General features: G+C 35.1%; 1 protein-coding gene across 3 annotated transcripts in view; it reads left to right on the forward strand.

Annotated features, from left to right (window-relative positions):
- The window catches only part of AKAP9 (A-kinase anchoring protein 9), a 197,807-nt gene that overhangs the window by 163,169 nt on the left and 12,299 nt on the right, over window positions 1-22,339 (forward strand). For 2 of the 3 annotated variants that reach the window (XM_078059241.1, XM_036113321.2), the window contains 16 exons: window positions 974-1,126; window positions 1,484-1,663; window positions 2,847-3,920; window positions 5,274-5,414; window positions 5,894-6,382; window positions 6,796-6,859; window positions 6,952-7,073; window positions 7,650-7,841; window positions 8,106-8,294; window positions 12,867-13,011; window positions 15,660-15,879; window positions 16,621-16,771; window positions 17,946-18,614; window positions 19,039-19,247; window positions 19,553-19,658; window positions 21,932-22,114. In XM_078059241.1, the coding sequence (XP_077915367.1) occupies window positions 974-1,126; window positions 1,484-1,663; window positions 2,847-3,920; window positions 5,274-5,414; window positions 5,894-6,382; window positions 6,796-6,859; window positions 6,952-7,073; window positions 7,650-7,841; window positions 8,106-8,294; window positions 12,867-13,011; window positions 15,660-15,879; window positions 16,621-16,771; window positions 17,946-18,614; window positions 19,039-19,247; window positions 19,553-19,658; window positions 21,932-22,114 (4,287 nt within the window). Of the gene's footprint in view, window positions 1-973; window positions 1,127-1,483; window positions 1,664-2,846; window positions 3,921-5,273; window positions 5,415-5,893; window positions 6,383-6,795; window positions 6,860-6,951; window positions 7,074-7,649; window positions 7,842-8,105; window positions 8,295-12,866; window positions 13,012-13,291; window positions 13,340-15,659; window positions 15,880-16,620; window positions 16,772-17,945; window positions 18,615-19,038; window positions 19,248-19,552; window positions 19,659-21,931; window positions 22,115-22,339 lie in introns of all 3 variants that reach the window. The other variant, XM_078059240.1, reaches the window with a different exon arrangement.

Below are 22,339 nucleotides of genomic sequence, written 5' to 3' on the forward strand. Positions count from 1 at the left end.
CAATTCTGATTACATGTCTGGGTGTAAGCAGCATATGGTTCCTTTCAAGTTCTAAGGTAATAAATGATTTATAGGCTGCCCTCTGAGCCAGCTGCTACTGAATAATGTTGCTCCTGCATTTTAGGTTGCTTTTAATGCAGCAGTTTTGATCATCAGATAAATACACATTTGGAAATCCATTCACTAAATATTTATTAATAGCTACAAAGCATTGAGCTAAGTGACTATTCCTTAATCAAGCCCAACTTTTAAAGTATAATGATAACTAGCTCTTGAAACTCGGCATTAATTTCAGTCTCTATATAACTATTACAGAGTAATTGCTTTATCATTAACAGCAATCTGTGCTCAGAAAAGAGCTAAATTTCTATTGTTCTACACATAGGTGCTCTCTAATTTTATCCTAAAATGGTATTAATAACTTGCTGTTTAAGTTTCTGTATTTCAGACCTAAGGATCTCACAGTCTTAGTGTCTATCTCTCCTTTCTTCTACTTAAACGAGGCACATACAGCCAAACCTTTCATTAGGTTAAGTATTAGTACGGACTAATTTGAGCTAGTCTCACTTGGTAGCCAAAACAACTGACTTAATTTTGCAGCTTTCTTGAACATTTTGATAGCAACTAAATTTAACATGAAATAAGATTTAAAATGTGGACTCTTTCCCTTCCTCCCTTGACTTTTTTCTGCTTTGTCAGAGAATATTTTAGGTAAGAAATGGCCCCTTGAATCCCTTCTCTGAAGGTCTTCTCTTTGCTTTGAGTAGAATGATTTAAGGGTGATCAGTTTGAAAATACCTAGAAACCACACAGTTATACCTGGCTTAGAGAAACCCCTTTATTCTCATGGCTCATATGTCTTAAGTATATATGTTTTATACAGCTAATTTAGTACTTTGCATTCTCTCTTGACAAACATTTGTATAAACAGGTATTTTTTTTCTCTTTCCTTTTGATAATTTTGGTATCAAAGATTACAAACTTAGAAGAACAGTTAGAGCAGTTTAGAGAGGAACTGGAAAATAAGAATGAAGAAGTTCAGCAACTACATATGCAATTAGAAATACAGAAAAAGGAATCTACTACCCGCCTCCAAGAACTTGAACAAGAAAACAAATTATTTAAGGTAATTAATTAAGAAAAACTTTGCCTATAAATAATTCATAATTTTTGTCTTAGTATCAAGCATTTGCTGAGTCTAGCTGCTGAATAATACTTAACAGAGGAACATTAGCTGCAAATGGGTTTGCAAGGAACTTATTTTTAACCCAACATAAACATTTGAATTCATCATGAATGAAAAATTTTTGAGAACTTTTATCAAAATATTTTAAGAATTATTGACTTATAATTACTGTATGATAGCTGATTTTGTTTATTTGTACATTTTGGGCACTTTATCTTTTATAACACTTAATTGAAAGAATATTCAGAAAATTACATGTAATGATCTATCCAACTGGATGGTTATTTTTGTCCCTAGGATGAAATGGAGAAACTGGGATTTGCCATAAAGGAATCTGATGCTGTCTCTACTCAGGACCAACATGGGTTGTTTGGAAAATTTGCTCAAGTAATGCAGGAAAAAGAAATAGAAATTGACCGATTAAATGAGCAAATTACAAAACTTCAGCATCAACTTGAAATTACAACAGATAATAAGGTACACCAGTTTAAAATTATTACATGAAATAAGCTAGAATTTTAAAGGGCAAATGGTTATTTTTCAGCTTCTCTTTGAGTATAAAAACTGAATAAACCTTAATTCTCTTTTACCCATTAATTTTAATTTATTAAGACACATTGGCTTGGGGCGCCTGGGTGGCTCAGTCATTGGGCGTCTGCCTTCGGCTCAGGTCATGATCCCAGGGTCCTGGGATCGAGCCCCACATTGGGCTCCCTGCTCAGCGGGAAGCCTGCTTCTCCCTCTCCCACTCCCCCTGCTTGTGTTCCTGCTCTCACTGTGTCTCTCTCTCTCTGTGAAATAAATAAATAAAATCTTCGAAAAAAAAAAAAAGACATTGGCTTGTGGCACCTGGCTGTCTCAGTCAGTTAAACATCTGCCTTCGGCTCAGGTCATGATCCCAGTGTCCTAGGATCGAGCCCTGCTGCTTCTCCCTCCCCCTGCTCTTGTGTGCTTATGCGCACTCTCTCTCTGTCTCTCCCTCTCAAATAAATTTTAAAAATCTTAAAAAAAAAAAAAAAGAAGACACATTGGCTTAGCAAGCTATGTATATTTTTTATTCCCTCCTAATATTGTCAAAGATTTTTGGATGTTTTCCAGAGAATCTCTTGTGACTCAGATTTCACCATATCATTCTAACCAAATCTATTAAAAATTCTTCTATTTGATATGAATTGAATAAGATAATACTGTTGTGGACCATTTTTATTTTAATACTTCATCCTTTTCAATTAGAATGTATTGATATTGACTATTTTACTTATGGGAAATCAGCTGCTAATGTGTACATCACTTTATATTTAACAGAACTTTCTTTTTTTAAATTTTATTATGTTATGTTAATCACCATACATTACCATCATTAGTTTTTGATGTAGTGTTCCATGATTCATTGTTTGTGTGTAACACCCAGTGCTCCATTCAGTACATGCCCTCTTTAATACCCATCACCAGAACTTTCTGAACAAAGTTAGAAGTAAGGTCCTTATTTGATATGATGGGGACTATTGGTCTATATTAAAATTAATCTAACATGTCTGAGAAGTATATTATTTGTGTGTGTGAGATCAACCCTTTTGAGATCCTGCCCTTAAAATAAAAAATAAAATTCCCAAAATGTAAATACATATTTATTATGTCTGTTACTTGTTTTCATTAACAGGTTATTGAAGAAAAAAATGAACTGATAAGGGATCTTGAAACCCAAATAGAATGTTTGATGAGTGATCAAGAACGTGTGAAGAAAAATAGGGAAGAAGAAATTGAACAGCTCAATGAAGTGATTGAAAAGCTTCAACAGGAATTGGCAAATATTGAACAGAAGACATCAGTGGATGCTGTTTCTTTCCCAGAAGAAGCAGATAGTTTAAAACATCAGTTGGATATGGTAATAGCTGAAAAACTGGCTTTGGAACAGCAAGTAGAAACCACTAACGAAGAAATGGCTTTTACGAAAAATGTCCTTGAAGAAACCAATTTAAAAATGAACCAGCTAACACAAGAATTATGCAGCTTAAAGAGAGAACGTGAAAATATGGAAAAAATCCAAAGTGTACCAGAGAAAAGCGTTAATACGGACAGAGATGACCTGAGCAAAACCAAACCTGAACTGAAAGTTCACCTTACTGAGAATGCCCTTAAACCCCTAGAAAATCAAACTTACCTCACATCTTTTGAAGAAAACAGCAGAAGTTCCATAAGCAGTTTGGAAACAAAGGTGCTACAACTCGAGGGCACTGTGAGTGCAAAGGACTTGGAACTCACCCAGTGTTACAAACAAATAAAGGACATGCAAGAGCAAGGCCAGTCTGAAACAGAAATGCTTAAACGGAAGATTGTAAACCTACAGAATATACTTGAAGAAAAAGTTGCTGCTGCTCTTGTGAGTCAAGTCCAACTTGAAGCAGTTAAGGAATATGCAAAATTCTGTCAAGATGAACAGGCAGTTTCATCAGAACTTGAAAGAACAAATGTACAGAACTTAAATCCAGTAACAGACAATGAGATGGAACCAGATGTATTAGCATTAACCTTGAGAATATCAGAGTTAGAAAGCCAGGTGGTTGAAATGCAGACTAGTTTGGTTTTAGAAAAAGAGCAGGTAGAAATTGTGGAGAAAAATGCTTTGGAAAAAGAAAAGAAGCTACTAGAACTACAGAAGTTACTGGAGGAGGAGAAAAACCAGGGAGGTAAAGAAAGGAAAAGAAGCCCTGAAGGAGATTTTGAAGTTCTCAAGGTTAGGTTGGTTTTTTTTGTTTTTTTTGTTTTTTTTACTTAAATGCCGTAAGGAATTCTCTTTTTCTTTGTTCCTTAAGCTGATTACTAATTTACTAAATTAAACATGGTGTTGTTTATATCTAGCAATTCATATATAGAGGGTTTTTATAAAAATACTTTTCTGTACAGTCATATTATTATCACTAAAATAATGTGGTCTTTGAATCGTGTTATTTATTTTTTAAGATTTTATTTATTTATTTATTTATTTGAGAGAGAGGGAGAGAAACAGCATGAGAGGGGAGAGGGTCAGGGGAGAAGCAGGCTCCCCGCTGATCCGGGAGCCCGATGTGGGACTCGATCCCAGGACTCCGGGATCATGACCTGAGCCGAAAGCAGTAGCTTAACCAACAGAGCCACCGAGGCACCCTGAATCGTGTTATTTATTTCACTAGCATACTCATTAAGTAGAGCAATCAGAAGGAAGTTAGAGATGTTAAGTTTAGCAAATGTCCTTTGGAACTTGTATGGGTTTTTTTCCTGTTCTATCTAACATGCATGTTATTTAAGCATTCCTTTTAAGTAATAGAAAATATCAAAATATATTAGTATTCTACTGAAGTAACATATCAGTGATAAGTCATTAGCTTTTGCAGATTTTATACCTGATAACAGATTCTTTCCTTTCTTAAAAATAATTTGTATTTTACCCTCATAAGTCTACTTATGTAAAGATCTGAAATGGCATTTATTTCTTAGCATAGGGCAGAGATAGAAGGACTTTAATTTTCAAATTCTCCCTTTATATATTTATAATTTTGAGTATTAATGTACAGTCTTACCTGAAAACTAGGCAATTAACTAACATTATCAAGATTCTATAAATATATAATTTGCTTTACAAAGTATGATAATTCTTTCCATTTAATAGGCTTTTTTCTCCTAGCTACCCAGAAGTATAAATTCCTGTAGTCATATTAAAATATTAACATGACTTTCAATGTATTTAAAACTTGTAAGAAATATCTTAGTAAGACTTGGCATTTTTTGAGGAAAGTGATATAAATAAATAACAGTCTTTTCACTAATAATTTATAATATTTATAAATTTATAAATATTTAGGATATATACTAACATGATGTATCTTTCATTCCCAGAAAATCTTTTTTTTTTTTTACTGTCTCAAGAACATGAAATGATAGTTCCTAAAAAAGTTTTCCTATTTGTTGAAAGAACGTGAATCATTTCTACACCCTTTTATCTGATAAGCAGGCATTCCAGAAAAAGCTTCATAAGAATGTATAAGTGCTTTGAACTTGGCTGTATTTTTTGAAAATAATGTGTTTTTAAATGTTTTCCACTGCCGTTCAGACAAGTACTAAGCCTGTTCATACCAGTGAAGAAAGTGGATTTTTTTGTCAACTTGAGGATCCTAGAGCTGAATCATCAGCTATCAAAGAAGAACTTGCCAATTATAAAGAGAAAGCAGAAAAGCTTCAAGAAGAGCTTTTGGTAAAATAAGTAACATTCCTCCTATTTCACTTATTTATACATATCTTAATTTCATTTCAAAGTATATTCTCTTCTATAAAAACAAACCAAAAAGCTGGAAAAAAAAAAATTTGTGGCTTTGATGAAAAGTTAATATAAATTTCTTTACTAGCATGTTCTTGCTTAGTTTTCCTTGAATCTTTTATAGAAAGATGCTTTTAGTCTCTAGTCTGTTAATGAACGAGGAGAAAGACATGTTAAAGAGAACTCTATATCCCATGAATACCAAAAGAGGCTGATAAAATAATTTCACTTCTATGGTAATCTGTGACTATACATATATACAAATATATATGGAATCTATGAGTGTTTCTGAAATATATTTCCTATTATTCTGAGGAAAATGAACATATTAGCATGCATATTCTCTTCTCTCTACCCTAAATTCTATATTTAATATTTTAATTGAATGTTCTCCTGTTCTCTTCATTATGTTCTAGGTAAAAGAAACAAATATGGCATCTCTCCAGAAAGATTTAAGCCAAGTTAGGAATCAGCTCACGGAAGCAAAAGAGAAATTATCCTCCTTCTTAGAAAAAGAAGATAAGACTGAGGTACAGGAAAACAGAAAAGTGTGCATATTAGAGCCACTTCCCACTAAAGTGGGTAAAAGTCTGGCATCCCAGACAGAGGGGACTCTCAAGGTCAATAGCAGCAGTCAGACTCCACAAGTTTTTGTTAGAAATGCAGGAATCCAAATTGATTTACAGAGTGAGTGTTCCTCAGAAGAAGTCACTGAAATAATCAGTCAGTTTACTGAAAAAATTGAGCAGATGCAAGAACTACATGCTGCTGAAATTTTGGATATGGAATCCAGACATATTTCAGAAACTGAAACTTTAAAGAGGGAGCATTATGTTGCTGTTCAGTTACTGACGGAGGAATGTGGTACCTTGAAGGCAGTGATACAGTGTCTGAGATCTAAAGAGGTACTTGGTTTTCATAATATGTGTTTTTTCAGTGTTGTGTTTTCCCCCCCAAATTCTTTGTTTTTAACAGAAAAAGAAATTTGGGTAGTCTCTTCCTTATGATAAAATTGCAGTTTTAAATCTTTCCATTGTGTAGTCAGATAATGACTTTCCACAAAGTTCCTCTGCAGATTTGGAACACTATATTATTCCTTAACTCATGAATGTCTTTTTATGGTAATATCCATTAGGAAAAAAATTGAAGACTTTTAAACCATGGATAGTTCATTTATTGTAAAACGTGTGGCAGATTTAATTGAGTTTCTCATTTGTTTTTTGACAGAATTATAAAAGAACAAAACTATTCATTGGGCCCTATTTTTATTTTTATTAAGGCAAAAAATGTTATGTATTCTTTTGTTTTCTCTAATTAGGGATCCTCAGTTCCTGAATTAACACATTCTGATGCTTACCAAACTAGAGAAATATGTTCCAGTGGTAAGTTATATAAATTTCTGACCTTTTTGTAGTACTTACTTAAAAAATATTTGTTTCTTTTTAGTAGTCAGTGGTGGTTTTCTTTATTTTAGATTCTGGATCAGACTGGGGTCAAGGAATTTATCTTACACAAAGTCAGGGGTTTGACGCAGCATCAGAAGACCGAGGAGATGAAGGGGAAGGTTCAACAGATTCATTTCCAAAGAAAATAAAGGTACTGAAAGACAAAATATCTTTTAGTGAAACTTAGCCAATGTGGTTTCTATATTGAACACAGCAGTTTATTAGAACTTACATAGTAAGATTCTCTCTGAGGAGAATCTTACATAGCAAGAAGGAATCTTGGGGATGTGTTTAGTGTTATTCCTGTATTTTGCAGATAATAAAGTACAATATATTTAATAATTTTTTGTCTAAAGATTTTTAAAAATAGTTTTTATTCCTGGTATTTTTGAGTGCTAAAATTATTAAAGCAATCTCAAGAACTAGAATTTATCTCTTATTTTTTTGGCCAAATTCGTGGTTAATCATTAAATCCAAGAAGAGCCCATCAGATAAATAGAAGGAACTTATAGGTGAGAGCTACACAGAGTCATAGACTGTCTTCTGGATTGGCTTACCCCTCCATAAGAAGAAGGCAGCCAGTAATGGTAGCCTGGTGTTTTCTTCTTGCAGTGGCTCTTCTACGTCAATCTAGCTAGATATAGCTACCTTACTTAAAATTTGTTTCTTTGTATGTCTGTCTTTGAAGAAGTTGTCAGAATTCTGGCCTTTGGGTTTTCATTTCTAGGGATTACTGAGAGCTGTCCATAATGAAGGCATGCAGGTGCTTTCCCTCACTGAGTCTCCCTATAGTGATGGAGAGGACCATTCTGTTCAGCAAGTGTCAGAATCTTGGCTAGAAGAAAGAAGAGCTTATCTCAGTACAATCTCATCTCTTAAGGATTTAATTACCAAAATGCAAGTGCAAAGAGATGCTGAGGTACTCAATATTGTGCATCTTAATAGTTTTATATAATTTTTATTAATAGTAAGGCACTTTACAGATTCAGTTGTCTTTTATGATGTAATTACACATGAATTACTACGTATCATTTAAATGCAACAAGCCACACACTTGAAAGCAAATCCATACTTTACTTTTGGGTTCTACTATTTATTTTGGTTGGTAGATAAATACCATTTTTAGAATTTTTTAAAACATGCTTATTTGAAAACTAACTTTTGTTTTTTTATACTCTGCTAGGTTTATGATGGTTCCCAGTCTCACGAGAGCCCCCCAGACTGGCGAGGTGAACTCCTGCTTGCTCTTCAGCAAGTTTTCTTAAAGGAGCGCAGTGTTTTACTAGCTGCATTTCAGACTGAGCTGACAGCTCTAGGTACTAGAGATGCAGTTGGATTATTAAACTGTTTGGAACAGAGAATACAAGAACAGGTATCAAAATAAAACTTTGAAACAAAGAATGCTTTTCAATAGTAATAAGCAAGTGAGTTATTGATTACTTTTGGAGAAGGTCTGAAAGTTAAAATTTTAACAGGAGCCACTAAGAATATTAGAAGAAAATTATTACCTTAAATGTTTTATCTTATGTTAGAAAATAAGCAGGACTGAAAATTAAGGAGCTATTCATCCAACTTAGGAAGTTAGAAAAGAGAAACAGAGTAAGCCCAAAGAAAGTAGAAGTAAGCTATGGTCAGTTCTTGTTGTCTGCCGTAGTTAGATTCTGTGAAGTTGCTGTGGATGCTGAGCCATTGCTACTAGGGCAAATACACGGGTAGGTTCCTGTGAACCCCTGGTTATGACATTTGTCAACCAATCAATACATAATTCTGTTTTGTATGGGTTTGTTTAAAGATACCTTTTTTACTAGGTATTTCTGATTCATTAACGTTGAACTCATGGCCAAGAGCACTATGTAACTCACATCTAAATGAAATTTATCACATATGGTCTCTGCATAAAATACAGCCTTCTTGTGATGAGTAACACTAGGTAGTTCTTCATCTCTGTGCTTAGGGACCATTCTAAACAGCAAAGTCACCAATAAAGAGCATAAAAGTGCAAAAAAACACAGCACTGAATAGATGGCAAAAAGGAGACCATTTGTAGTATAAGAGATGAAAGAAAACAGCAGAACGGCACCTAGTTCCACTTCAGCTGCTACACTCAGCTGGCAGCTTAAGTATTTTGCCCCTCTTGGCATGTTTACAAATGACTGTCAGAGCACCTCAAGTGTTGATTTGGGGTTACAGATAAATTTTAGTGAATAGGCAGATTTGTAGATACGCAATCCACAATTAATGAACTTCAACTGTAATAAAGAAAAATGAAGTTAGTGAAATGTGGTATGTTGGTACAACAGAGAAGATAAAAACGTAAGAGTTTCTTCTTTGAAAGGATAATAAGAAACTTTTCTGGAGAATCGGTTAAGGAAAAAGGTAAAGCACATTTTTATAAAAGTTAGGAATGAAAATGGGATCATAACAGATATAAAATAATAGAATATTATGAATAATTTTATACAAATTCAAAAACTTGGGTGAAATGGACAGATTTCTAGAAAAATAATCACTTCTCCAAATTCATTCAGGAAGAAATAGAAAACCTGAAAAGTCCTATAACTAGTAAAAAAAAAAAAAAAAGAAAAAGAAAAAAATCAAATTCATAGTTAAAAGACTACTAACAACACTTAGTGCCCAGATCTTCATTTTTAACTACATTCTCCATTAAAGGGAGCTAGGACTCCTTAGAGAAATGGTTGATTCCTGGGCTGGAGCAGAGGGACATACAAGATGAACCTGGAATATCTTGTTTTGCTGACAAAGACTTGCTCAGAGAATGAAAGGGAGATGTCAAAAGATCACAGAAGCCAACTTGAAGGAGTTCCCAGCATCCACATTTAGGACAATTGGAACATCATACTAAATAATGGTAGTGACAGATTATAAACCAAAGAGTAAAATAAGAACTCATGAATTCATACTAATATAAATAAATGCATAAAAATTCTTTCTTACACTAGAATGCCAGAGAGTAGATAGAAGAAATGATGAAGCTAGATCACCCTTTATTAAGCATTATAGTAATAACTCAAGCAATAACTACATAGTGGAAAACCTTACAGATACCACCTTAGTCAAGTGATCAGAATTAATATCACCAGTAATAGAACAAACTAGATATCATGTACTTCCTGATATGAAGTACATTACCTCACTTTTGTGCATAACTAAAATCTACTCACAAGCATATATTAGACCAAAACAAATTGAGGCCACTATGTATCTATCAGAATGGCCAAAATAAAAATTAGGGAAATACCAAGTGCTGGTGAGGATGCAGAGAAATTGCATCTCATACATTGCTGATATGAATGTAAAATGGGAGAGTCACTCTGGAAAATGAACTGGTATTTTCTTATAAAGTTAAATATACACTTACCATATGACCTAGTAGTCACACTCTCATAGATATTTATCAGAAATGAAAACTTAGGTCTCCATAAAAATCTGTACAAGAATATACATAGAAGTTTTATTTGTAATACTCCAAAACTGGAAACAACCCAATGTCTTTTGACAAGTAAATGGATGAACAAATTAAAGTACATCCATACAATGAAATACTACTTAGCAGTTAAAAAGGAACGGACTGTTGATACCCTAAACTTCTTATATGTTATATAACATTTGAAATAACAAAATATAGTGATAGTGAACAGATCAGTGGTTATCAGGGGTTATGGCTGGGGAAAGGATGTGACTACAAAGGAGTTTCTTTGTGTTGATGAAACAGTTCTGTATCCTGATTATGGTCATGGTGACTCAGACCTACACATGTGATAAAATTTCATAGTACTATACACCAGGAAAATGAATGAATGTGTGTAAAAACTAATGAAATTTCAGTAAGCCTTGTGATTTAAATAGAATCGTACCAATGTCTAAACCTAGTTTTGATAATGTACTATAGTTATGTAAGATGTGATCATCAGAGAATACTGGCTGAAGGGCAAATGGGAACTAAATAAGTTTTGTACATAAAATAATAGTATCGTAGTAGATTAATTTCTACTTTTGATAATTGTACTGTGGTTTGTAAGGGAATGTTCTTGTTTTTAGGAAATATACACTACAGTTTTTAGGGGTAAAGGAGCATCTGTCTACCACTTATCTTCACACATTTTGGAAAAGAAAAATAATGATGTATATGTGTAGATACATACACACGGAGATAGAGAGTGGTAAAGCAAATGTAGTTAACATTTAGAGAATTTGAATGAATGAAATATGGGGATTCCTTGCACAAATTTTGGAGCTTTTCTATAGGTGAAATTATGTCAAAATATGAAATAAAAAACCGTTTAAAAAAAATTTACCCACAAGAATTACCCTAAGTTCAAATGGTTTTACAGGTGACGTCTAGCATACATTCAAGGAATCACTAATTCCAGTCTTAAACATATGCTTCCCATTGTTGGATGACTGGGGGAATGCCTTGTGGTTTTTTAAGAAGCTAATATAACCCTGTTATCAAAGTCAGACAAAGATAATGCAAGAAAGAAAACTTATGGGCCTGTTTTATTCATGAACATAGATGCAGAATTCCTAAACAAAATATTAAACCAAATCCATGTATATTTTTTAGAGACACAGTCACCTTACACTTATCCAGGAATGCAAAGGTAGCATACCATTAAAAATAAGTTGTGACTCGTTATTTTAACGAAGGGAAAATAAAACAAAGAAAAGCCTATTATCAGATGACTTCACTGGTGAATTCTACCAGATGTTTAAAAAATTAATACCAGTCCTTCACAAACTCTTTTAAAATTAAGAGAAGGGAACACTTCCCAACCCATTCTGTAAGGCCAATATTGCCCTGATTCTTTCTTTTTAAATATTTATTTATTTGAGAGAGAGAAAGCACGTGTGAGCAGAGGGAGAGGAAGGGGGAGAATCTCAAGCAGACTCCATGCTAAGCTTGGAGCCTGACAAGTGGCTCAATCTCACAAACCTGCGATCATGACCTGAACCGAAATCAAGAGTCAGACACTTAACCGACTGAGCCACCCAGGCCTCATTATTGCTGATTCTTAAACCACACAAAGACAGCATAAGGAAAGGAAACTACTGACCAAATATCCAATGAGAATAAAACAACCACTGGAAAAATGAACAAATGATAAAAATAGGTGCACAAAAAAAGTATCCGATAAATATATGAAAAGATAAATGTACTGTATACTTCATACTATGAAATACTATATAACATTGAAAATGATTGTGAATTAGAGCTGTATGTGTCAACCCAGATGGTTCACCAACATGAAATTCACTTAAATTCATTAAATGAGGGCGCCTGAGTAGCTCAGATGGTTGGGCGTCTGCCTTCGGCTCATGTCATGATCCCAGGGTCCGGGGATCAAGTGCCGCTTCGGGCTCCCTGCTTAGCAGGGAGCCTGCTTCTCCCTCTGCCTCTCTCTCTCTGTCTCTTATGAATAAATAAATAAAATCTTTAAAAAAAAATTAATTAAATGAAAAAGGCAAATTACACAAAGGTGAATACACCGTATGATGCCATTTATATAAAGTTTTAAAACATGCAAAACAGTACTGTATTTGCTTAGGATACATGTGTGTATATGACATAATATACAGAGCACATGAAAATAACACCAAACTTAGAAGTTGAGTGTTGAGTATTTCTCAAGCAGGTGGTGCAGAGGAGATGTTCAGGGAGTTGTATAGAGCTGATAGGTGCTATTTCTTAAGCTCTGTACATGAGTGTTTATTATAGTCTTGTTTTGTTGTATGTGTGAAAATTTTCAAAGTAAATATGAAGATTAATAATTAAAAAGTAAATCCTAATGAACAGGAAGAGAAAATTAACATCTTTCCAAAATTTCAGCATGTATGTTCCATTTTTTTTTTCAGACTTCCTGGTTGTTAATATTACTGTCTTTACAACTCTCTTCACTTGATTTTTTGCTTTGCATTATTACAGAGTATTGAATATCAAGCAGCTATGGAATGCCTCCAGAAAGCAGACAGAAGGAGTTTGTTATCTGAAATTCAAGCCCTGCATGCTCAAATGAATGGTAGGAAAATGGCTCTGAAAAGAGAACAAGAAAATGATCAACCAGGCCAAGGTATGCTGTACGTCAGGCTCACATGGTGGCAGCAAATAGGTTGCAATATTTCACTCTGTTTCCCTTCTTTGTATTATTATTCATTTAAAACACATTTTCTTTTAGTCACGTTTTCTTCTCATTCTCCTATAGTGGAAATAATCTACATTAATGACTCTGGGAATTAAAGGATTGTCCAGTTGGTTTTTAAACATATATTTAATTTAAAATGAACAGTATTGCTTTGATCAGGCTCTTTAAAACAAGCCCATTAAGTTCATTATCTTTTTTTGTTTTGAAGTTCTTTGTGAGGATAACCACCTAAAAGAAAAAGAAATCCACAATGAAAGTAACTATTTCTTTTTTAATCCTTTTCTTATTGTAAACTATAATATACATAGAGAAAAGTGCAAAATGCAAAAATATACAGTATAACAAATCTTTAAGTGAATATTTATGGAAACTTTACACATGTCAAGTACCTCAGAAGCTCCTCCCAAACACACTACACTGTGGTGACCTGGAGGTAACCATTATCCTGATTCTTTAGTTTGACTACCTATTTGTGTATTCCTAAACCATGTAAGTTTGAAGTTTACCTGCTTTTGAACTTTGTTATTCTGTATATATTTGTATCTTGCTTCTTTTACCTCTCCATAATATTTTTTTAAGTTACTGCATTTATCTCCAGTTCATTTGCTTTTGTTACTGTATAGAATTCCCACAATTTATATATCCATTCTGTGGTTGAATATTTTGGGTTATTTCTATTTTTTAGCTATTACAACCAGTGCTGTTCTGCACATTGTTATACTATGTTATACTATGTTGCTGCTGCATACATACATGAGTTTTCTGGGTATATATACCCCCAGGGGTGGAATTGCTGAGTCATAGAATACATCATTTCACATTTATTTTATAATCCAGAGTGGTCCTATCAATTTGTATGCTTACTAGCAGAGTATGAGAGTCCCCATTGCTTCACTTACTTGTCGATAGTTGACATTGTCAGACCTTTGTTGCCAATCTGGTGGATATGCAGTAGATTGTTATTGTGGTTTTAATTGTGTAATTTTAATGTAATTTCTCTAATTACTGAAGTGGTTTGATTCTTTGTCATATGATTATTGGCTAGCTGGATTTTTGCCTTTGTGGTATGCTCATTCTTGTATTTTCCCCACTTTTTGGTAGGGATGTCTGTTATAATAAATTGAGTTGCAGATGGAAATCAGTAGGGATTAAAGTACAGTCTAATTTTCATCACATCTAGTGAAGAGACATTTTGGTCTTCAGTTTTGTTTGATATAATGGTAGAAACACCTATGCTTTTACAAATTTTGGGAAAGTTACACCATAGTCTCACATTTGTCATTGAACAACTAAAAAATTTAAATATTTTAAAATATCTCAGAGAAAAGAGGTGTAATTAGATCACAAGTATATCTTATATTTAGATGTAAGATTAACTGAAGATTATTTTTAGAGAATTGATTAGTATTATTTTACTTTGTTATTAAGTTAAATAGAACCCCACTGAAAATATATAGATACATATTTATATTTTTCGATCCTTAGCTTCTTCTAAGAAATAGTTTTAAAAGCTTAAACTAACTTGGGCGCCTGGGTAGTGCAGTGGTTGTGCATCCAACTCTTGGTTTCGTCTCAGGTCATGATCTCAGGGTCCTGAGATAGAGTCCACGCTCAGCACAATCTGCTTGGGATTCTCTCTCCTTCTCCCTCTGCCCCTCATGCTTGTGCTCTCTAAAATAAATAAATCTTAAAAAAAAAAAAAGCTTAAACTGACATGATTGTCTTCTAAAGCCAAAGTTATTCCTTTTTCCTAACATCAGTGAATTGTAATATAAAGTGATGAACTTTGATAAAATTTTTTAAGTTGAAAACACATTCAAGGTAGAATGGAGAAACAAAAGAATAGAGTAAAAATTACCCCCTTGGAATCTCCTGAATCCTAAAATAACAGCTGTTATTATCTGCAGACCTTTATTAATATGCCATATGTATACAAGTTTATATTTTTTGCAAAAGCAGGCTCCTGATGCATATTTCATAACATTTTTTTCATTTATTATACTTAAGGATTTAAATATTTTCATTTGTTTTCATTGTAACAGACCTATAGCAGGGGTTTGGTTTGTGTTTAAAGAACAAACCACGATCAAAGCTTCTAGGACAGTAAAGTTCCTAGGGACTGTCTGCGAAGGAATGCTAAACAAAACCAGCAAGCCGTGCTCAGCACTGTAGTCATGGTTACATGCCAGACTCCTGCAAGTGCTTTGTGTGGCTGTCAAAAACCTTTGGCATTTTTTAGCGGGAGCTCTTGAAATTCTGCTTGAGCAAATACACACTTCTATATATAGTATTTGTGAACACCTGAAGTTTCTTTTAGTTCATGTCTTGCATTGATTATTCTGTTAAACTGTTATCATCCTTATGTATTTATAGTTCTGAAATCTTGACCATTAGCACTATGAGGAAAGTGTTCATGATACGTATTTATATAAATTGCCAACTTTGGGACTGTGATCTCTTCACATTTGCTTTGTAGTAATGTCCTAAATTAAAAATCAGTTCTCATCAATAAAATATTTATAAACCAAATATGAGTTGCAAGATCATAATTTAAGTATTAATAATTTTCCATTTAGAACTCTTGGAGTATAATATGCAGCAGAAGCAGTCTCAGATGCTGGAGATGCAAGTGGAGCTCAGCAGTGTGAAGGACAGAGCAGCAGAACTGCAGGAACAACTGAGTTCTGAGAAAATGGTGGTTGCTGAACTGAAGAGTGAACTTGCACAAACTAAATTGGAACTAGAAACAACACTCAAGGCACAACATAAGCACCTAAAGGAATTGGAGACCTTCAGGTATGTCAGGCTTCCTTATTATAAACCTATTTGGGTGAAGGAAGTGAAGGAATTTTGTCACAGACATTGTGCAGATCTTATAACAGCATGACATTATACATAATGTGTAAATAACTTGAAACTTTGTTATTTATAGGAAAAACTACAGTGGAAAGGAAAAACTCCAAATTTTTCCAAATGATAAATTCATGATTAGGTATTGGCATATTCTCTACTGTGGGTTCAGTTCTACTGGAGACTTACTGTTGTATGAGATACATAATTTTGACTTCTATTTTACCACCAAGTAATTTGAAGTGATATTTATGATCTCAATAGAATTTGTGGTTCATCTACCTAAAATATACAAAATGTTTTAAAATACAATGCTTGTGAAAAGGATAAATTGTTGGTATAAATAGTGAGATATTCTGCTTGCCAAGGACACATTACAAAGACAGTCATTCTTTATTTTGAACAGTGGTTATTCCCATGTTCAGTAAAAGACAAAGGAAAATTTTTATTAATGTTATTTTGTAAAAGTAAATTGTTTACAGTGCTAAATAATAGTTAATAGTGGCATTACTAGAAACGGTTAATTTGAAATAAACCACAGTCAGAAATCTTTAATCTTTACATGGCTTATATTTTCCTATTAACTAGTTTATAATATACCTCCACTTTTCAGTGGAAGCTCTCTCTTTCTCTCAATATAAACTCGGTTAAAGTAGTTTTATGAAAGTTCGATTGTCTCTGATTTAGGTTGGAAGTTAAAGATAAAACCGATGAAGTACATTTGCTTAATGACACATTAGCAAGTGAACAGAAAAAATCCAGAGAGCTCCAATGGGCTTTGGAGAAGGAGAAAGCCAAACTAGGACGCAGTGAAGAGCGGGATAAAGAAGAACTTGAGGTATTGTTACCTTTGTCTTTACATGTCTGTGGAAAATCCAGAACAACAGAAGAGGGAGAGTCTCAAGACTTTCCTCTTTCTAAAATGTCAGGCTTAGACTCTTTATGAGGTACAGTAAGTTGTTCACTGTATATGGAATCCTATTATGTTATCTGAACATTATCTATCTAGGAAATGCTAATGGTGTGATGCAGTTTTGTTTGGCTACATCCAGGGGTGCATACAGACTGTTCTGCTACGGTGTGTGTTTGGGGAATTTGAGTTCGTGCATATACAATTTGATAAATAGGGCATCCATTTCAGTTTAACTCAAAGTAGTCTTGGTTCTTGTTTTCTCCTAGGGAAGGGGAACAGTGACACCTCTCTGGCAGCAGGAGCCCTCACTGTTATATTTTTAAAAAAATTGAAAATGAGTCCCTTCACTCTGGGCTGTGTTCCAAAGAGGCACAGCCCAGCCTTGCACAGCTCACAGCTCAGGGCGGGTTGTACTGCACCCACAGTGCCCACATTAGTGGTAGCCCCACTGGCTCAGAGCTCTTGTTCCATCCACACATGGTGCTCCCTAGCTCTATGCTAAAAAACTAAGTAGCTGGCCTTTCTGCCCTATTACATTTTGTTTTGTTTTGTTGGGGTTTTTTTTTTTGAATGTCCATCTTGGTAGCCTCCAGGCATAGTGAGCTCTCTGCCTGGCAAGGACATGATATCCCCTCGGGTACTGATTACTATTTTTTATCGTTACAAATTTGTATAAGTTTTGAGTAGTTTGTCCCTAACCCTGCTTTTCCCCATAAGCCCTGTTATTTTCAATATGTGACATTGAACAACATGAGGCTTTTCAGGAGCTCCTGTCACATTATATTGGAATATTTGTATTTTTAAAAGTCATTACTTCTAGAAGGAATATACCCTGCTTCATATTCCTTGAGTAGGTATGATTAATGTTTGGAGAGAAAGTATCATTTAGCTTATCTATCTTTTGTTTATAGTCTTTGATGAAAATCATCTGGCTATCCAAATAATTATGCTTTAACCACTGAAAGTTTAAGTTAATAAACTGGATAATCAATTCTATTATCAAATACTACCAACTTAGTATTAATAAAGTAGAATTATAGTATACTTACAAAGAATTCTTAATATTAACAAATTCTTAAATTCAACTTTCTTCTACAAGGATTTGAAATTTTCACTTGAGGGTCAGAAACAAAGGAATATCCAGCTAAATCTACTGTTGGAACAACAGAAACAACTACTAAATGAATCACAGGAGAAAATAGAATCACAAAGAGTGCTACATGATGCCCAGTTATCAGAAGAACGAGGTCGAAACTTAGAGCTTCAGGTACTTCTTGAATCTGAGAAAGTTCGAATACGGGAAATGAGTAGTACCCTGGATAGGGAGCGGGAATTGCATGCTCACTTGCAGAGCAATGACGATAGTGGGCAGCCTCGGCCCTCCCTACCCTCTGAGGACCTCCTTAAAGAGCTACAGAAACAGCTAGAGGAGAAACACAGTCACATAGTAGAATTGTTAAATGAGACTGAGAAATATAAACTGGATTCTTTGCAAACAAGACAGCAAATGGAAAAGGATAGGCAGGTTCACAGGAAGACGTTGCAGACAGAACAAGAGGCCAACACTGAGGGACAGAAAAAAATGCATGAGCTCCAGTCCAAAGTGGAAGATCTTCAGCGCCAGCTGGAAGAGAAAAGGCAACAGGTTTATAAGTTAGACCTTGAAGGAAAGCGACTGCAGGGAATTATGCAGGAATTCCAGAAGCAAGAACTAGAACGAGAAGAAAAACGAGAAAGTAGAAGAATTCTCTATCAGAATCTTAATGAGGTAAATTAACTGTTTTAAAATATTTTTTAAAAGAACACTACAGCCCTTTGAACATATAATTTTGATAGTGGACTAAATTATTTAAATAGTTAAAAACAGGGTGCTTGGGTGGCTCAGTTGGTTAAGTGTCTGCCTTCGGCTCAGGTCGTGATCCCAGGGTCCTGGGATGGAGTCCCGTGTCAGGCTCCTTGCTCGGCGGGGAGCCTGCTTCTCCCTCTGCCCCTCCTCCCACTCATTCTCTCAGTCTCTCTCTCTCTCTCAAATAAAATCTTCTAAAAAAAATAGGTACAAACAAATGATTTAAAAAGGAAATTCATAGAAGTTTATTTGGAGTATAAACCATAATTGTGTTCCCTTGAGAAAAAATGTGATTTGCTGTTCATTTATAATTACTGCTTTTTCTTTTTCTGCCGAAAATTGCTAGCCATCCACATGGAGTTTAACCAATGATCGAACTAGAAATTGGGTTCTTCAACAGAAACTAGAAGGAGAGACAAAGGAATCAAGCTATCTTAAACTGATTGAAATGAATGAAGGAGGAGCTGGCTGTAATCATGCATTAGAAATCATCAGACAAAAGCTTCAACATGTGGCTTCAAAACTACAGCATCTGGCCCAGAAAGCCTCCAATAGGTTAGATTTTTCCTCCTGACTTTGGAAATGGCATTCTTAGACAAGCTGGTTAGAACCTGCCCTTCACTAATAGTTAGCCAAGGGTGGGGAATTGAAATTTTAAAGTTAATGCATGTTCACATTAGGAGATGGTATTCTTTAACAAAACTCATATACCTGAAAACCTTCACCTTGAGCCCTGGAAAGAGAACACTTTAATGTAAGGGAGAAGATAGGTGAAGCAGAGTGTCAATCTGTAAAGTTTATGCTAGTCAGTACCACTAATTGAGAAAGGTATGTTTTGACTTTTTGTCTTTTTCTTAAAGAGTGCAGTTTGAAACAGCAGATGATGAAGATTTCATTTGGGTTCAGGAAAATATTGATGGAATTATTTTACAACTACAGAAATTAACTGGCCAGCCAGGGGAAGAGGTAAGACTTTAAAAACTTTAAAGATTTAATGGAGCTATATGAATCATTTGAAACTGGCACCATATTTTCTAAAGAATTTTAATTTTATCTTGTCATTTATTTTAAATAATAATAATATTTGTTTTTCCCTAATAGAAGATAGTAAAAATTTGAGGGGAAATTAACTTTCATTATCATTATTGAATAATTACAGTGACATTTTATTATATTGTGATAACCAAGTTTCTTGCAAGAATAGCCTGGCTTCTACCCTCACCACTCTCAAAACCACCCACAGAATGCCACCAGTGTCTTCACAGTTGACTAATCTGATGAATCTTTTCATTCCCTGTCTTCCTTGACTTCTTTATAGCATTTGATACTTTGGACCTCTCCCATCTTAAAAGCCCTCTCTTTTTTAACCTTTTGTGACAATATTCTCTTATTTCTTCCATTTCTTTCATCAGTCACCTTCATGAATTCCTCTTCCTCCTGTCCTCATCCATTTTTTTCTCTGTGAAAGCTCATTCATTCCCACAGCCTGAGTTCTCAGTAGACTTACCTGTTGAACAAATACTTATAGCAGGCACTTGTTATGTGCCAGGTACTATCCTGGATTCTGAGCTGCAATGAACAAATCTGATAAAAATCTCACCCTTGGGCACCTGAGTGGCTCAGTTGGTTAAGCGACTGTTTTCGGCTCAGGTCATGATCCTGGAGTCCCGGGATCGAGTCCCGCATCGGGCTCCCTGCTCGGCGGGGAGCCTGTTTCTCCCTCTGACCCTCCCCCCTCTCATGTGCTCTCTCTCTCATTCTCTCTCTCTCAAATAAATAAATAAAATCTTTAAAAAAAAAAAAAAAATCTCACCCTTGTATTTACCCCAAAGATACAAATGTAGTGATCCAAAGGGGCACATGCACCCCAATGTTTATAGCAGCAGTATCCACAATAGCCAAACAATGGAAAGAGCTTAGATGTCCATCAACAGATGAATGGATAAAGAACACACACACACACACACACACACACACAATGGAATATTATGGAGCCATCAAAAAATGAAATCTTGCCATTTGCAATGATGTGGATGGAACTAGAGGGTATTATGCTAAACAAAATAAGTCAATCAGAGAGAGACAATTATCATATAATCTTACTGATCTGAGGAATTTGAGAAACAAGACAGAGGATCATAGGGGAAGGGAGGGAAAAATGAAACAAGATGAAACTGGAGAGGGAGACAAACCATAAGAGACTCTTAATCTCAGGAAACAAACTGAGGGTTGCTGGAGTGGAGGGGGGTGGGAGGGATGGGGTGGCTGGGTGATGGACATTGGGGAGGGTATGTGCTATGGTGAGCGCTGTGAATTGTGTAAGACTGATGAATCACAGACCTGTACCTCTGAAACAAATAATACATTATATGTTAATTAAAAAATTTTTTTTTAAATCTCACCCTTATGGACCTTACCTTCTTGTGGCCTGTGGTTCTAGTGTATACCTCTATCCTGTGGTCCAGGTTTGTATTTTCCATTAATTATAGGAACTCTTTCTTTGGGGAAGTGGACCCCATAGTGATCCCTTAGGAACCTCACAGGCACGTTCCAAACTGAGCATCATCATTCTTTTCTTCCTCTGTCCCCAACCCACATTTCTAGTCCTGATACCGCCCAGTTTGGAAAGTTGAAAGTCACCATAGACCACTTTACTTCACTCACTTACTTGTGTATCGTAGCAGTGACTAAGTCCTGTGCTTTTACCTCCAAAATATCTATCCCATGTGCCCTTAGTCATTGCCTTTATTCAGGCTTCTATTATTTCTCACCTGAACTATTGTAATGACTTCCTGATGTGTCCACCTGACACCGGGATATATCTTCCCTAATTTACTGTACTTTGCATGCTGCTACCTAGGAATTTTTCTAACACATAAATTTTATTTGTGGCACTCTTGCCTCAAGGCCATTTATGGCTCTCCACTGCCTACATTTAGGTCTATTATCTATAAAGTGAAGGCAGCCTTTACTCTAGCCTTACCAAGGCACTTGTAGCTCCCTAAAAGCAACATACTCTCAAAGAAAACCCTTGTGCCTTACACACGCTATTCCTTCTACTTAATATGCCCTTCCCTGTCTTCTTTCCTACCTGTGAAATTCTTCCTAGTTATTTAAGACTCAACTCAAGCACTACTTCTTCATGAAATCTCTTGTTCTCCGTGCCCATTCACATGTTTATGTGCATTGTTCATAAACGTTTGTGCTCCCATGACCTTAATTCCATTTTATCTTTCTAGCCTAGTTTAGTGTCCCCAGGTACTTCTAGTGGCTCATTGACTGAAAGACTGCTGAGACAAAATGCTGAGCTGACAGGACATATCAGCCAACTGACAGAAGAAAAGAATGATCTGAGAAATACGGTTATGAAGCTGGAAGAACAGATCAGGTGGTACCGACAGACAGGAGCTGGCAGAGATTATGTACGTCTAATTTGAGCATGGCCACACTCGAAATACTGCAGAATTACAACTTCTGCTCTCTGGTTTCAATTCTTAACCCTAACGTAAAAATATTAAATATCTGGTTCTTAGTATGATCATTGGAAAATGTTAGCAAGATGACAGTGATAATTGGGAGCCTTCTCTGGGCCAGATCCTGGGTTCTGTACTTCCAGAGTCTTTAATCCACATTCAGCCTTGCACATG

Source organism: Halichoerus grypus, chromosome 12 (genome assembly GCF_964656455.1).
Source record: "Halichoerus grypus chromosome 12, mHalGry1.hap1.1, whole genome shotgun sequence".
Lineage (NCBI taxonomy): Eukaryota > Metazoa > Chordata > Mammalia > Carnivora > Phocidae > Halichoerus > Halichoerus grypus.